The following is a 17,338-nucleotide window of genomic DNA, read 5'->3' on the forward strand; positions in this document are numbered from 1 at the left end:
AAACATTTTTAATTTAGTCGGGAGTGACTCTAAACAATTTAATAATATGTATTAATGGAAATGTTTATGCATCAGAGTGATATAGTCTGTTATCACTATAGTTATCTGAGTATAATGCTCAGATAACTGATGGATTATAAGAAAATACTTGAATAGTTAAGGTAAGGCTGCTCAAGAATCATATGAGACCACATAATAAAACTGTATATCAGTAGAATATATTATCTGTATATTTTCATAAGTGACTGGTATAATCATTCACTCATCTTCTGAAATGCTTCACAAGACTCTGATTCCTTTTAAGACAATTAACAGAGGTAATTTAGTATCCCTTACATGTTTTTAAATACATTCCTGTATCTAACAAATGGAAATTCTCATCAGAATCCACACCACTTACTATAAACATTGGCAAAAAACCACTGGATTTTTATCACAGCTGATGAACTGTGAATGTAAACTGCAAAGATATACATTTATCTGTCAGATTGAATTCTCAAGCTCTTTGTTATTACAGGTATTCCTCATTAGGAAGTGGGGGTAAGGTAATTGCAGAACTCTGCTCAGGTGCTTGATGCAAACAGATTTGTTTCTGTGGAAGGAGCACCCTCAGTGATGTGTGGTTATAGGTATAGCATGACTTCTGTCTTCTCTTTGCAGGCAGAACTTGTTGATATACAGTATGGGACTGTGGAAGACTTGATCCGGATTCAAGCCATTACAAACGTGACCAAAAAAATTGCACTTTTGAAGCTAGGACAATCACCTTTGCTTTATAAGGTTAGTCAAATGCTTGTGGCACTTCACTTGAATTGTTTCTTTGTTTTTTCGCTTTCAAAATACCAAGACAAGGACTTTTCTATCCCAATAAGTCAGGATTTACTGGCATTCAGATTCTTCCTTAATACTATCCACTTTGATCTGTAGTGTCTTTTATGTGTTACAGTTATTTATTTTGCTGCATATCTTGCAGTGCCCCAGTAGTATACCATATTTTCTTTGGGTGTACTGTAAGCCTTTTGACAAATAAAGAAATCCCTAAAAGAAATAGTAAAGCATGAGGGGGGGCGGGGGGGGAAGGCAGCTGAGATCAGGAAGAGTTGGATCTGTGTCTGCTAAAAATGTATGTATAACACTGCACTGAAATCTTTTGTTTCTGTGTGGTAGTTGGCCTGCTGGCTGTAGTTTGAGCCTGCTGTGAGAGGAGGCAGAGCACAGTATGTGCTCACCCTGACTTCAGGCATTTGCAGGTCTTCCCAGGCCCCTGGGCTCTGTCTGAAGCTCAACGCTTCGGGCCTTGCTGCAGATGCGCTGCTACAAGCACTGAGATTGTGAGGTTGTAACCAGTGCGGACACTGTAGGAGGACCAACATCATTGTTTACGGTTTTTGTAAGAAATGACATCGTAACCTGATTTCATCATGATGTAATATAGCCTTGCACTGTGGAGAAGGGTGCCTTTGCCTTCTTGGTTCTTTCTGCTGTCCTTACCACCTTAGAGGGAAGAAAGGGACTGTGAGTTGGAAAACAGCTTTACTTCTGTGGTAGAATGTGGTAGAATGGTAGAAGCAGACTACCCTGAGGTACACAGATAGGCATTTATTCCCTCTGCTATGAACGCTCAGTCACACCTGTAGAATCACTAGGATTTACTGGTCTATGGGTGGGTTACCACCAGTTCAGAATAAGAACCATGTTTTTCTTCCACTCCCTCCTTCCTTCTTTGGTTGCAGTGATGTGTGGGAAGGAGTGTACATGGGTATGTGTGTGTTTGTTCTTCCTACTCCAACTCCAGTTCTGGCAGAAAGCGCAGAGACAGAGCTCAGTCATCCGCTTGTACATTAGACATAATAGACTCAACATATAAACCACATTTGAATTCTAAATGTCAAGTAACTGCCTTCTATTGCAAATATTTTATAAACAAAAATGCTGGTTTGCCTTTCAGAAAATACACTAGCCCAATAAATATTTAAACATTTCATTCCCAATTCACAAAAGCAATTATAAAAGAACAGTAACTCCAGATCTTATAATTAAGAGAATCAGGGTCTGCTCTGTCAGCCATAGAAAGCACAATCGGGACCACAACACAGGTTCAGAAAATAACCACTTAATATTTTTTTCTATAGGAATAATATTTGTCTCAATAAAAATGCCATTTTCAACTGAGTAGCTTTAGCTGTTTATTTGAATTATTTAGATGCAATCTAATTATGCCAGTGAAAGGTCAGTTATCATTGTTGGAACTTGGCTGTTGTGCATCATTTCTACCAATAGATCTTATACTGCATTTCACCGCTAACTGACAAAACCAATGAAATAGCAGTTGGGGCTCATAAAGTAGGAATTTGATAAAGATGCCAAGTTTGCTGTAATAGCACTGTCTGAAGTGTCTATTAGATGGACTTTTTACCAATTTAATTTGTGTTCCTGTAAGCACTCACTTAGCAAGTAGTGCAGCCTGAAGGAGTGGGGCAGGACAATTGGTGCTGAGGACAGGGAACATCTCAGGAACTTTTAGTTTGGGTTGGCTGTAGTCTGGTCCCAAGAAGTAAGTGTGAACTGGTGGGTGAGGTGTATTAGCCACACTTGTGGAACAATTCATTTTGCACGTTCAGAGTCTGTTACAAAACATGAGCCAAAGTGTGGTATGGTCACGAGATTGATTTTGAATGCATGCTCAGGATCTGAGCTAAAAATACAACCACCCAAACCTACTTTTTGTGTTGTGCTCATGCAGCTGGGAAATTTGGCCTTTATTCGTTATTTCTTCTTTTTGAGGTGGTAAACTGTCTTTATTTTTAGAATATAAATAGTGTGTCTCTGGCTGGGAAATAATTGTAAGCTAATAAAAGTATCAGAAAATATATAGGATGATACCAGAAGTAGATTCCTCTTTCATAAAGAATATTTGAAGTGAAAGAGAAAGATTGCCTTAAACAGCAAGTCCTGCTGGTTTAAATGGGCCCAGTATCTCACTACTGAATCCACTTTTTGTATCTTTTTTTCCCCCCTAATGTTTATGTTTCTGTACTTAACCGAGTCTCACATTTCTGTTTCCGCAGATACTTCCCTCTGCCTATTTTTTCCTTATCTCTGTCTTCCACGTGCTTGGTTTTACATCACATTAAAACAGAACGCTAGTTCATAACAGAGCTGTCACTATATATATATTTTTACTGCTTTTCTTCATAACTTCTGTATTTAACTTGTGTTTTTCACATTTTAATGTTCTTTAATTGCTCATTATTATTACTTTATATTATATAAATATCTCACTCTGGATTTGGGTCTTATTTTTATAGAGCCTGCACCAAGGTTTCATCTTCATAACAGAGTTTCAAATCATGCCTCTGTGTTTCAGCTTTGTGTTCTCCCTTGCATGGGTGTGCTTTTTGCCTCTCTGTCTTTTACTTCCATCATCAACTGCTGTTTTTCATGTGTTTATCCTTTCTTCCCCTTTTGTGTTTTTAATTTGCCTTTTTTTTAAACTCGACTGTTCTTTCTCTCCATATTGAGTCCATTGGAAAAAGCCTGAAAGAAATAATAAACTGATGCTGGCAGAAAACTCACCATGAAAGCTGAACATTTCTTTAGTCAGAAGAAAAGAAGTAAGAAATAAGCCCAAGTGATGGGAATTTGAATATTTGGAAAAATAATTGTGTTACAGTATGTTTGCTGTAGAGGTTTAGTTTGTTGTTTCATGGAGATTGGATAGGGCACAAAATTTGGGGGAAGGTGAAGGTTGAAAATAATTTGAAGCTTCTACTTTTAGTCTTTCCAATTAGGCCCATCTCTCCTATCTTCAGACACACTGAAAATAAGACAAGGTTCAAAGCTTGGAGTAACTTGGAATTGGAATATACCGGGAATCTGTAGTACTCAAAAAAGCCTGAAGTTAATATGCTGTTAGAATATGTAGTTAGATCCTTAGCATGAGTAATTCTGATTAAAATTGGTAAGGTCCATAAATTGAAGCTGCTTTGTGAGAGTGAGGTTTGTAGAAATCTGATCTTAGGTTGTTTTTGTAATTGAATATGATTTTCAGATTTTATCATGAGTGTGTTCCACTGAAACAGAACATAATATCTGATCAGGACAAGAAGGGCAGCAGCTATGGCAGTGGGCACATTTCCTAGAGTATTTCCAGAGCCACACAGAAACATCTCGATCCCTTAAGCTGGGCTTTTACAAATAAAGAATATGTTACTACAGCTGAGTGGTAAGTTATGCATATAAAAATCAAGGACATGGACCCTACCTTTATAGCAGGACAAGGTATCAGAGTGTTCACTCGGGGTGGGGGGGGGGGTGAGAAAAAAAACAGGTGTGATAAAACTAATAGATAAAAAAAGGGATACGTATTAATGTATATATAAATCAGAGTGGAGTGGAGATTTAGAAAGGGGTTTTACCATTGATACAGAACTATTAAGATCAGTAAGGGAGCAAGACTCTAGTCTATTAATATTAAAAGTGGGAGAAAATAGTGGTAGAAATGCTTCAAGGGCTGCAGCAAGTTGTAGTATGGCAAGGGCAGAGTCATTTCCAAATGCAACTGGAAGGTTGAGGAATTTACTGCTCCCAGCACCTGGAGTGACAATATCCTTCAGCAACACAAACTAAGGCAGTGGACTGAGTAGTGGAGCATACAGGGAGTACTCACATGATGCATTAACCTGGCATAGCCGCGATGCTAGTAATTTCTGTCTCTAGCCAGAATAATTCACAGTGCTGAATAACTGACGGAAGAATTTTAAACTACTGTGTCTGCTCCTAAAGGGATTTTGTGACTAGTTTGAGACACTTGTAAAAGCTGGATTGTTTCTAAATAAATAGGGGACTGGATTAAGGAAGGAAAAAAAAAACCCACCATTCGTAAGGAAAAAAATGGGAAAGAAGTGAGACAAATATAGAACAGAAGCACAACTACTGGAATTAACTACCATAAAAAAAAGTAGAATACTTGCTCCCTCATGCCTTAAGATTGAAAGTGTCTGCCTCCTGGTGTTCTGGCTCGAAGGAAAATTTGTGTTTTGGTGGAACTCAGGTTATTGGGATCAATCCTGAACTTCAGTAGCCAGTTACATACAGGAGGTCAGAGCAGACTCCCTGATGTCCTTGAATCAGGAGGATCTATAAATGCAAGGAAAGATGGTAAAGTTTATAAGTAGCGATTAAGCAAATCACTTCTGTGATGTAGAACACCTTCTTGAGAAGGAGCAGCTTGAGTTGTCTGCTGTGTTTGTAGACAGAAAACATCTTCTAGTAGTATAAAATGTGTGGTGACAGAAAGATTGATGAAACCACCTCGCTAGCACCCAGATCCTCTGCCCTAAAAGCTTGCCTGAGTATATGTCACCACTGTGAGCACATAAAAGAGACAGAGGAAGCTTATTTTCAGGGAGGACTGCACCGTAGTTTCAGTATCCAGCATCTGGAAATACCATCTCTAGATTCGTTTTTTGAAAAAAGTTGTAAATTTTGACCATGATTTAATCTTTTGGGGCTGGGATTCAAGAAAAAGCCATAATTTCTGTCCTAAATTAACTTTTAATAGAGTAACAAAAGCCCTGAAGGCCAAAGCACTTCATCTTTAAAATGTTCACATATTAACATTTTTTCCACATCCATTAAATGAAGATGTTGTTCTACTGTGTAAATATCTATATTTATTTTAATAATTTACTGCCTTCATAAATATTCATAAAATGGCTTTTTAACTATCATAAAGTTTAGAAATGTGGATGCTTGCATGTTGATGCTGAGGTTATTGACAGGCACTTACAGATAAGGATTTACTAAATGGAAAATATTAAAGATTCCCAGAATAAAGGCAATTTGCCAAAAGGCTTCTATTTAATAACTGCAATAGTTCTAAGTAAGTTTACTTTGGAAAAAGTTATTTCTCTTTTCTACTGTCTACATTGTTTATTTCTTTCCCTCTGGTACTTTTTATGGCTAGCATATATAACTGCGAAGATTACATTTTAAAATCTGCATTTAACTAGGGCTCTCTCTCCTTCCATCCCTTCCCCCCTCCCTATATATACACACATATATCTGTGTGTATATGTATATACGTATGAATATATATACACAGTGTGCGCATATAAATATATATAAAAACTATATTAAACAAAACTTTTTTAGGGAACTTCAACACCTTATGTACATTTCATTACTAAGGGCACTGAGGGTTGGTTTGGGGTTTTTTTTGTAGGATGGATTTTTTTCCAAGGCACCTAAAGTCTTTATATACCCATTTCCCATGTGAGTGCTATGGGATTTTTAATATTATGTCCCCTCCCAAAGCCCTCCTTGAAAATTTGAGCCATAGGTAGTATGGGTAAAAGTTATAGAAGCATATAAAACTAGACCTGGAGATCAGGATCAGAAAGGTCCGTCCACTAACATGTGCTTGAATAGCATCCTGTTTCTCAGGTTTTCTCTAATTTATCATACTTTTAAAATCTCATCTCTATTCCCAGAATCCTGCTAGTTCCTCTTGAATAATCCAAGCTGAGTTGAGATTGATTGATAACGATCAGATTTGTTGATGCAGAGTTTGCTGTTTGGCCAAATTATATTCCTACAACATGTGCTTGTTCTTGCTTTCTTTTCAAGGAACTACTAGATGCTTTGTGGTCCTTTTTCCTTAGCCTTTGTCTCCCTGAGTTTATAGGAGACTCCCTCCTTCAAGTCATTTGCTTTTATTGCTATTCTTTATCTTCCCCCCCCAACGGTTAGATTTAACATACTCATGTTCTTAACCTTCCTCCTTCTCAACTTCTTTAATCTATAAGATATAATCCAGTCTAAAGCAGGCTCCCTTTTAATTTCTTTCTCTACTTCCTATGTAAAAAAAATCCTGTACCAAGGCCTTCAAAACTTACTGGACAGTAGTCTATACCAAAAAGCTGTTCATGTAATTGAGGTTTCACAGTGCTATCAATCCCGTGTTTTGAATGATTCTTTTAGTCACCTATTTACCTCTTCCCGATTTCATGATTCATGGAGTGATGCACAAGCTGTTTTGCTCTTTAGTGATTACTGGGAAAATTTGTGTTTGTTTTGAAGAAAGATCATGGGTCTTCCTTCATCTGAACGTGTATCAAATTTAAGAGTGTGGTAGACATAGTTCTCTGTTATGTTCCTCCTGCTTTCTTGCCCCTTTGAACAGAAGGATCAAGCCATAATAGCTAATTAGAGAAGCCTGACGACATCCTGCCTCAATATCATAGCTCTGTTCTGTTGGGGTGGCTAAGAAATCAACCCCCAGCCCATTGAGTACACATACCTGAGTTAAAAAAAAAGTCTCTCTGCACGGATTTATTACTTAATGCTTCATCCTGAAGTCACGTTTTAAACTTTTATTGGTAAACTTAGTTTAAAACAGCTTAAAAAAATGAAAGTACCAACTGTGAAACATTTTTTTCCCTCTGTGTGAGGTACTATGGGAAAGAAAATTGAGAATTGATACTAACTTGAGAAATCTATAGTTGATGACTAAAAAAAAAAAGTCAAAAGAGTGGTTTTGTATTGCTGATTGGAACCAAATCATGCTGAGCTCTATTGTTCAGTTCCTAGAAGGCTGTTTCTACCCAGAATAATTTAAACTGAGTGTGTCAGTTTATCTTGTACTTAATCCAGCGTTTGAAGGATGATGTACTGTGACCTGTAGCACCTAAAAGTGAAACAATACCAGTGCACTTATAAATCCAATCTGTATCTGTCCAGATGAATATGAAATAGTTGACAAAAATTTGCGTTCGTATCCCTTTAGTTAAGTGCACTGCAGTAAATAACAGTAAAGAATTCCTTCTTTATACAGTATAAATGGGAGAAAGTAATTTGCTCTTGTAAGCAGTAAGAAGAGTATGTAAGGGGTGGTGTAGGAGGAAAGCAATTGATGCCTAGAAGGAAGCATAATTGTAGCACAACTTGTCAATATTGTCAAGTAATTAACATTTTGGTTGCATCAGTAAAAGGACTTTTAGTTATTACTCATTTCCTTTTCGATTACAACCCTCTGGATTTGTTTGAATGGAAGGAGAAATGTGCTATTAGCAGGGTAAATGAGGGGACATATAAGTTAATGAGCAAAAGTAGATATTGATTATTCTGCATTTCTGATGCCACTGAATTTTCCCTGAATGTTTTGAGAAGTCACTGCCGTTTTGCAGACATACTTGTATTCCCAGCTGTAGTTCCTATTCTGTCTTTCTCTTCTGGATTGATACAGCAGTTCCTGGAGTTCTCCTGCTGAATCAAACGCTGAATTCTTAGTTATTCAACTGGGTATATAGTCCATATCTTCATATCTACATATCTTCAATAACACTGAACACTTAATTTTCTCTTGGGAAAATAATTCTAAATAGTCATATACTCAATTGGGTGTTTAATTGCACATTCGCTGCATATATTAAAGGCATCCTTTGAAAAATTAGTCCAGCTCCCATTATGAATTGCTGTTTCCTGAGGGAAAGGGCTGACCATTTCATAGCAGGTCTCCTTTTAGTACAATAGGCTTAAATTGAGTGAGACACTAAGTGGCTCCCATTCTAAAATGGAGGATGGCTGACTCATAAAAATTTCATTCCAGGGTCTTCTGAAGCTCTTGTCAGGTTTTAGAGGTGTGAAACCCAAGCATAATTTTCTATTTTATCAAGCCCTTAAAAAGTGAGTAGTAAATGCAATCATCCAATTTACTGTCTGAGTGCTATGTCCTGATAAATGGTGCAAAGTCAAGTGAAATGGCTTTGCTGTGAGGCAGTTGTTCTGACGCAGAGCTGAGCAAAGAAATCCATTGCCTCGATTTGTACCTCAGAGCCCTAAATTCACACAGCTGATCAGCTACTCGTGTGCAGGGCAATAGGAAAGACTTAAGCACTTTGTCTTTCCATCATAAAATCTAAACCTTTTAAATTTTCTCTTTCTGCAGATGCACTAGTCATACTTCTTGCAAGTGATCTTGGCACTTTTTGTGCTGCTTCTATAGGGAATTATAGGCATTTTTTTCTACCGAAGCTGCTAATTGAGCTGGACCTTTAGATTAGTTGAGCTTGCATTTCACAAAAGAGCCATTGACAGACAAATTATTCGGGCCTTTTTTCATCTCATGTGTTTCCAGCACACACTGTTTGATTTTAACAACAGCTGAGAAAGAGAAAAGAAAATGGAAGATACAGGAGCTTTGAGTAGAGATGTGGAGTGAATATATAAAATCTCATCCTGCCAGAACAGGTCTATCTGCCTTTTAGTTCTTTGAAAGCATCAGCCACTGGACTAGGTGAAGCAATGCAACCCGTGCTATTAATCTTCAGAACTGCCCACTTGAGCAACTCTGCAAAGAATAATTACAGACCAGTACTGTACATGCTGGTTATTTTGTATTTTCTGGAATAGTGATCAGAGGAAAAAGTTTTCCTTCTTCAGGCAACAAATGTTTTATAAGTACTCCCCTCATTCTGTAGCGGGTTTGAATTTTATAGCATGTTCTGTAGCAGTTACTGGTTTATTACTTTATTAAAAAAAAACTTATGATTAGTCTGTGGCATTTTTATGCTCTTTTAGGTCTCTCTTTCTTGTTTCACAGTAATTACTTCTTAATAAACAGTTTATTTACATGTCTGAACTGAGTTGAAAGGTATCAAAAGTCATTGTTGTTGAACAAAATATTTATGTAAAACTTTTTTTAAGAGATTACAGAAGTAAATAGTTCTGTTCCATGAATCATTTTATTTGATAACCAAGACATCACAAAGTACTCAAGAATGTTTTTTGTGCCTTGTGGCTTTTTTTTTTTAATCTGTCCTTTAAAATGCAGCTAAGTTAATGAAGTTAAGAAAAGAAATTATTCAGTAACCCAGTGGGTTCTCTGAATAGAAATAGCTGCGAATCTGGTCCTACAGTTTAGGAAGTATAACCAGATCCAGACCTTGGTTTGATTTACATTTGTTCTGCATGGCTTTAGAGACTCATCTGTGACAATTGGTTCAGAAAATCAGCACTTGTGATTTATGTATGAAAATCTGAATTATGCCCTTTCATATACACCTGTAGTTCACATTGTGATCAGAACATTGAGTAGAAACGTGGTCTTCCTGAATGCTGATATCCAACCTTTTCACTGGTGTCAGTGGGACTAGGTTTTTATGCTTTGCATTCTATAGCCTATGAAGTTTTTTATTATTTTCTCTAGGGTTATTTGATGCACTCTTTTCAGATCTTCTGTAGCAGGATTTTGTGGAACATAGCTGGATAAAATTTATAACTGCTTGTCCTCAGGATTTTGCAGGTCTTTTCTTGTGGGGGGAGGGGATTGTGGCTTTTAGCATTATATTTTTCATTTTCTCTTTCTTTACATAATGCTAAAGAAGCCATAGAAAACCAAAGTCAAAATTCCACTCTTAGCTTTTTGGGCCTCTTGATGCCTGTGCATGAATTTGAAAAGAAAAACATCAAGTCCATCATTGCAAATGTAATTGGCACCCTCTTTGCAAATACAGCAATAGCACTTGGAATATTTTGTTTCGATTGCCAAGACGTTAAGTTAACCTTCTGTGCAGAAGGCAATTCTTCCACAGCAAACGTATTTTCACTTAACAGGAAAAGATTGTGCATTTCAATATGCAAACTCAAGTATTTTAATTTCATTTTTAGGTCTGAGTGAATAATTCACAGACAACAATATGCGCAACAAAGTTAAACTTACGTTGTTTTCTCTAGACCTAGCTCTAAGTAAATGACAGCTTGCTTTAATTTATGTCTTAACCTACTATATTCTCATGATTTTAAGTGGATTTGGGTTTTCTGGGTGGGATTTGGTTTTTGGTTTTTTTAGTATTGATTTTATTTTAAGCAATTTTCTGAGAGCAATTAATTTTCCATATTTGAAGTTGGAGTTTTGATTATTCATGGTGATTGATTTTTTTTTTTTGTCCTTTTTAAAACCATTGCTTTTGGTGCTTTTTTGATACAAATGGTCAATCAAGGATGTTGCACATGAAAAGATTCCCGAGCTTCATGATGGGAGAGAAAACAAAAGTTGTCTGATCAGTCACCAGTACCTTAAGTTAAAATTGGTGAGGCTACTTTCTTAAATTGGTTTAAGATGTCATATAATAACTAGTAACATTGTTCATTAATAGTTCAAAATTTCACATCACTTTCACACTTCAAATTGCTCTAAAATTCAGGTTCTTCATCAGATGATAAAAACCCCAAACAAACAAAAAACCTCACGTTGTTGCTGCTGATAGCCTTGTAATTGTAAACAATCATAGTATGTGCCTTGGCTGTGATTTGTCAGCACAGCGCACAGTTATGTCTAGATACAGGTAATATTTTAGACAGAGGACAGAGTATTTGCATTTTGTGAAGGCTGGAGGAGTGCCTGCACTGACAGTCGAACATGTTATTTATGTTTTTCCACTGTAAGTTATTATGCAGGCATCATAGGAACTCTTACCACACAGCCCCAGCAGTGACCTTGAGGTGACCTAGAGATACCACCCTTTCAATAAGGAGGAAGTATATTTTTCACTTCTAAGTCAATCTTGGTTTTCCCTAGAGTGGGAATTGACTGTATTGCCTTTTATATCAGTATTCGGTTATAAGTGATGGTTTTATGATATAAAAGGTTCATTGGGGAACTGACCTGGCAACTCATTTCAGTCAGGCCTCCTACCATGATCTCAGAGCAAATAAGATAACATTTAATCCACTTAACCACCTGACTGTGTCCCATTCCTGTTTATCATATTACAGAGTATAAGAAAAAAAGACAAGTCCAAATCTGCTAGTTCAGGCCATTCTTGGATTCCAGGTTTCAAAAAATCTTTATGGTAGATCAGAAATTAATTAGTCCTGTGCATCTGACTGCTGTAGAAATTCCTCTCTCTCAATAACCATGTATGCCGTCTCAGTTTTGAATTCCCTTCTAGCAATGCAGTTGATCACGCAAATGTGTGACACGTTGGATCTGCCGTTTCCAATATCAGATAAATGTTGAGGCTTATGCAGGCTTTATGTGCTCTTGCAGTGCCTGGCAATGTAAGTTGTCTCTATGGTAAGGTGCTGTACGTGTACCTCCAAAAATTAGATACAAGGAAGACACTTGGAATGCATTAGGAGAATTGTGGCTTGGCCTCCTTTTTCTGCCTGAGAACGGTATGTAGCAACAATCCCATTCAAAACAGTGTGTGTATGTCTGTCTTGTTTCGAAAGATCTGAGAATAAGTATCCTATTTGCACAGTGCTTCACTCTTGTCACTAAGGGGAACAACTTTAAAAGATGGCTTTTGCCCCAGCCAACAAAATGGGGTTGGAAGGGTGATACAGGGTGGGATAAAAGTACAGAAATTTTCACTACAGAGTATTTAATTTACATTTTGTTTCTTTTCACTGTAATGCAATTAATCAGAAATTAGCTAATTACAACAGGTTGAGATCTTAGCATTTAAAAAAATGCATGTTGCATTTATTTTGTTGCAACATTGTATATAGAATATAATCTGTTTGCAAATGCCTGTAGTGTTTTGTTTTCATCTGTGCATTTTTGCATGTACTTTTTTTCTGGAAAATTTGTGCTCTTTACAAGTGTAAAATGGGTCGCACAAATATTTTTCAATGAGATTTTTATTTAAAGATAATTTTTTAATTTATATTGTTTGTAAGTATACCTGGCTCGGATGAATTTTGATGTGAATGCCGTACATGTTCACTGAATGTTGCAATGACAAAATCTGATGTTGCCACTCAAAGTTTTTTATTTTCTTTGAAGATTAAGTCGTTTCAGGGCATACAGATTCAGAAAGCAAGGCTTGCTTCTGACCTACCCAAAGCGCAGAATTGTTCAATGCTTTGGTGATAGCAGTGGTAACATGGGAACAATAGCTTAAATGTCCTATTCCTCTCTTCTTCAGTTCAGCAAGCACACAGAATAAAACTTGAAGAACATTATTTAATTTTGAAAATACCTATATTTTAATGTCAAATTAGCTTCATTATTAGTATGACAAAGTTTATTTCTCAGTAAAGAGATAAACTTGGTACAGTGAGGTTTCTAACATTCTGCTCTTGCTCTAGAAGAATATAGAATTATCTTTAAGCACATTAAAACTCACTTTAATATAAAGACATATTTAAGTCCCTTAGTATGTTTTACAGGAACAATTCCCCTTTAGCAAAAGAAGTCATGTCTGGTGTTTATTCAGGTAAAACTCTCATATGATGATAAGGTCATGGCCCTCACATAGTACTGTTATTGTTGAAATATTGTTACCATAAACTGTCATGGTAAAATGCACAGACAATCACTCATCCAGAATGATCGGCTGCTTAGTGTTCTGTCAGGAAGTTCTTATTGACCAGAAAAAACTCTCCATCATTTACTATGAGAACATAACATAAGTAAAGTCCTCTGTCAGCCTGATATCCTTACCTGACATGGCTCATGCTTGGGGGAAGAGTGTGAGTTACAAAGCAAGTACAAAGTAATGTGGTTTTTTGGGGTTTTTTTGGTATACCTTTCTCAAAAATGGCAATCATTGGTGTTGTGACCTCCTGAAGTGGAGAATGTGTCTGGGCTGACTTAATTATTGTCATGAATATTCCATGAATTGATATATTCCAGTTCTGAGCCAGTTCATACTTACTTCTACCACCACTACAATATCTTGTGGTGATGAGTTCCACTACATAGATACTTAGGATTTCTTGATATAGAATTGCATGTTTGGAAAAGCATGTATTTAAAACTCTAGTAATGCTTTCTGACTTACTGCAAAACAAAAATGGATATAACCACCTACCCACAAAATATTCCAGCTTCAGTCTGCGTATGAACAGGCCAGTGTAAATGATACAATTCTGAGGGTACCAGCTGCATGCTAAACACTAGTCTTTGCCCTGTAAGGATCTTAGGAAGAGATAAGCTTTGATAAACTTTTTCTCTTGGCCTCAAGATTAATAAGCAGTGTAAAAAGAGCTAGTGCTCCAGAAGTCTGTGCTCCTTAAAGAACACCAAAGCAGATTTTAAGCAATTTTTTCTAAAATTAAGCTAGTTGGTGTCTCATGGTCAAGGTGTGTTACATGATGATTTGTTTTGCCTCTGAAGATGTTTAGAAATACTGGGAAAAAAGACATCTTTAATATATATAAATAAAAAACATATATAAATAAATTTTAAAAAGCAAATAAACACAACATCCCTCAAAAAACAAACCAAACTTATATAAAGGTGGATGTGTGTCTTGTCCTTAAAGAGGAAGCAACACTTCCTTTTGTATCTTCTGGTGTTGACTTAAGTCTTTGGAGTGGTACCATGTTAATGTTTCAGTCAATTTGATTAGAAATGGTAATGCCTTCATTTTGGAAATCAGTTTACTAATAATTATTTTTGGACAAAGCTATATATCTTGTATCTTGAAATCCACGTACATCAATTTCCTAGCTTAAAGCCATCTGGGACTTTTATGCTGATGGATAGTACATGATGTTTATTGCTTTATGAAATTTAGAGGAAGGATGATGTGAAGTGATAATGTCAGTAATACAAGTGTGATAATATATGGCTTCAAATTCTACTCGTGTCTGAATAAAACTCTTGTACTTATTAGTAAATTTATGTATTATAAATGAAGTTGAACAACGCAAGTTGCATATAGACCTAGAAAGCATATGACTATGGAAATTAATCACTGAATAAATAAGCAATATGCCATAATTTCAACAATATTAAACAATAGAAATGCATGGAGGAAATGTCATAGGCAAAACATTTTTTTAAGTAAAAAACCGGGTATGTTCTCTGAATTCTTCTCTATTAATATGTACTTCATCTGCTATTTCTGGAGGCAAATAAAGCAGCAGTTATCCCAATATTAAAGACAGATTTGTATATTGTTCTAAGTATCCGCTTATTAGTATCGTATCAGCATCAGTACAGTCCAGATCCACCTTCCTACACAGTTACCCATGTGACCCTAGAAAGGTTCACATCTTCTTTTTTCATCTGTCTCAAAAGTGGGGCTGAGCGAGAGCATTTGCAGAGAACCACATCCATCACAGATTTGTAAATTCAGAACTGCGAGTGTAATTGAGCAAATGTCTTGAGAGGATTTCTCAGACTTTGTTTTGTCACCTGATCTCTGATCTCAAGTGTGTACCTCTGCTGCCTTCCTGTTGCTAGGAGATCAGCGGTTCAAATATACCTTTCTCAAAACATTGTGTTTCAGAATCAAAACATTTCAAAGAAGCATACAAAATTTAAATGCCTTTTTGTTTCTAAAAAATAATATCCCCCCACCAATTGATGCTGTATATAACAGAGAAATAAAAATAATTTTATTGACTATTTTGTTATTGAAGGGCGGTTGAGTAAATAGGTTAATCCAAGAAGATTGATCATTAGTTAACAGTGCCATCTGGAAAATTACAGCTGTTTTGTTCCCTATCAAAATTGCTCAGGTCCTCAGAATAAAACACAATGGTAAGTGTTTTAAAAGATGCTGAGACTGAAGAATAGAAAAATTTGGGTTTATTGTTGGAAAGCAGACCTTTTTGCTGCTTCTTCTCAAGGCTTTGTTGCCCTCATTTTGAAGTCAGTCATAAAACTTTTTTCTCCAGCCAGGGTAAAATAAACAGTTCATTCTAACAGGTTGTGCTTATCCCCTTTTCTAGAAACCAGTAAGAACCTCTTGACTTAGCACCCTGTTTTACAATGTCCATCACCAACTTGTTGATATGGCTTCTGCACGAAGGGATATATAGAGTGGGGATACTTAGAAGTAATTACACAAATGCTTGTACTTCAAATCCAGAGATCCCAGATGGTGGGCCTGGAACTTAACATTGATGACTGTGAGCTGAAATTAATATAAATGTTTCTAAAGCAGACTTCAAAGTCTTCAGTTATTTTCTAATAATCAAGGATTATGTTATGGGGTGCAAAGAGTTGAGCTGTGTTAGAGAAGGTTTTTACTGTCAGAGCTGCCTTCTAAACTCAGTATCTCTCGGAATGTTACATGAACAAATCATTCTCTTCAGAAATCTTATTGAAAAGACAGTTTAGTAGATGCTGGCAAAAACTCCAAAAGGTAAATTAGACTTTAAAACCCCTGTCATCCTGTTTTAAGTATCTTCACAGAACTACTGAGCTATTCAGTGTCTCCTATGGGCATATAGGCTCTTGTTGGAAAGATGGGCATTAATTAATTTGTTTCTCTAAGTTGTTTCTACTTCTACAATTAACTATTCTTTATGTACTTTGTCTATTTGAGGATCAATCTTTAGCATTTACTATGAAAAGAATCATAATGTTTATTAAATATTTTTCCATCTCCTGAGAGAATTAGGTTCACTACACATAGAATCGTAGAATCGTTTAGGTTGGAAAAGACCTTCAAGATCATCAGGTCCAACCACAAACCTAGCACTGCCAAGTCCACCACTAAACCATGTCCCTAAGTGCCACATCTACACGTCTTTTAAATTCCTGCTGGGATGGTGAATCAGCCACTTCCCTGGGCATCCTGTTCCAGTGCCAGACAAGCCTTTTGGTGAAGAAATATTTCCTAATATACAATCTAAACCTCCCCTGGCACAACTTGAGGCCATTTCCTCTCATCCTATCCCTTGTTACTTGGGAGAAGACACCAACACATAAAAGGTTACAAAACCTGACTTCTAGTTTCTTACCACTTTAAATTTATTGAGATTGAGTGTGTTATGTTGGTGTAAAGCTGGTGCATTTAAATGCAGACTTAGACATAATTTCAGTAACTATTAATATTCTAAATATAATGGATGTAATTACATTTTCCATTAATAAGTGATGCAGAAGTAAGCTTGCCGTGTAACCCTGAACTGGCTTTCAGTTTACCCTTTTGACCAGTTGCAAGCAATGGTAAGTACAAAGATTAGTCATCACTGCCAGTCTGTCACTAGAGAAAAGGAATTAACAGGCAAGACCAGAAATTTCTATTTATACTGTTTTCACTCCTTGTCTCATTTGCAAAGATGTTGCATGAGAAGATGATTGTTTGAACTTGGAATTGTTCCCTGGTTTTCCATAGATTCCTATGCTGTGTTAAACACCAGAGATACGAATGTCTTAATTTATGTGTCAGATCATTCATTCATTACATGGCCTGGCAGCATAACATTGTGTTGTGCTTGAGCTTTTATTTGGGGTTGGGGCGGGGGGTGGTGTTGTGGGATTTTGGTTTGTTTTGGTTTGTTTTTTTCCCCAGAGTAAAGTTGTGTATGCTTTAAAAACTTTTACTGGAAGTTCCATCTCAAAACAGTAGTGTAACAGAAATTGATT

General features: G+C 36.5%; 1 protein-coding gene across 1 annotated transcript in view; it reads left to right on the plus strand.

The window, feature by feature from the left end:
- Positions 1-17,338, plus strand: part of NAALADL2 (N-acetylated alpha-linked acidic dipeptidase like 2) — a 489,848-nt gene that overhangs the window by 277,186 nt on the left and 195,324 nt on the right. Inside the window, exon 5 of the mRNA XM_074878173.1 lies at positions 661-780. Coding sequence (XP_074734274.1) covers positions 661-780 — 120 coding nt within the window. The remainder of the gene's footprint in view (positions 1-660; positions 781-17,338) is intronic.

Source organism: Strix uralensis, chromosome 9 (genome assembly GCF_047716275.1).
Source record: "Strix uralensis isolate ZFMK-TIS-50842 chromosome 9, bStrUra1, whole genome shotgun sequence".
NCBI lineage: Eukaryota > Metazoa > Chordata > Aves > Strigiformes > Strigidae > Strix > Strix uralensis.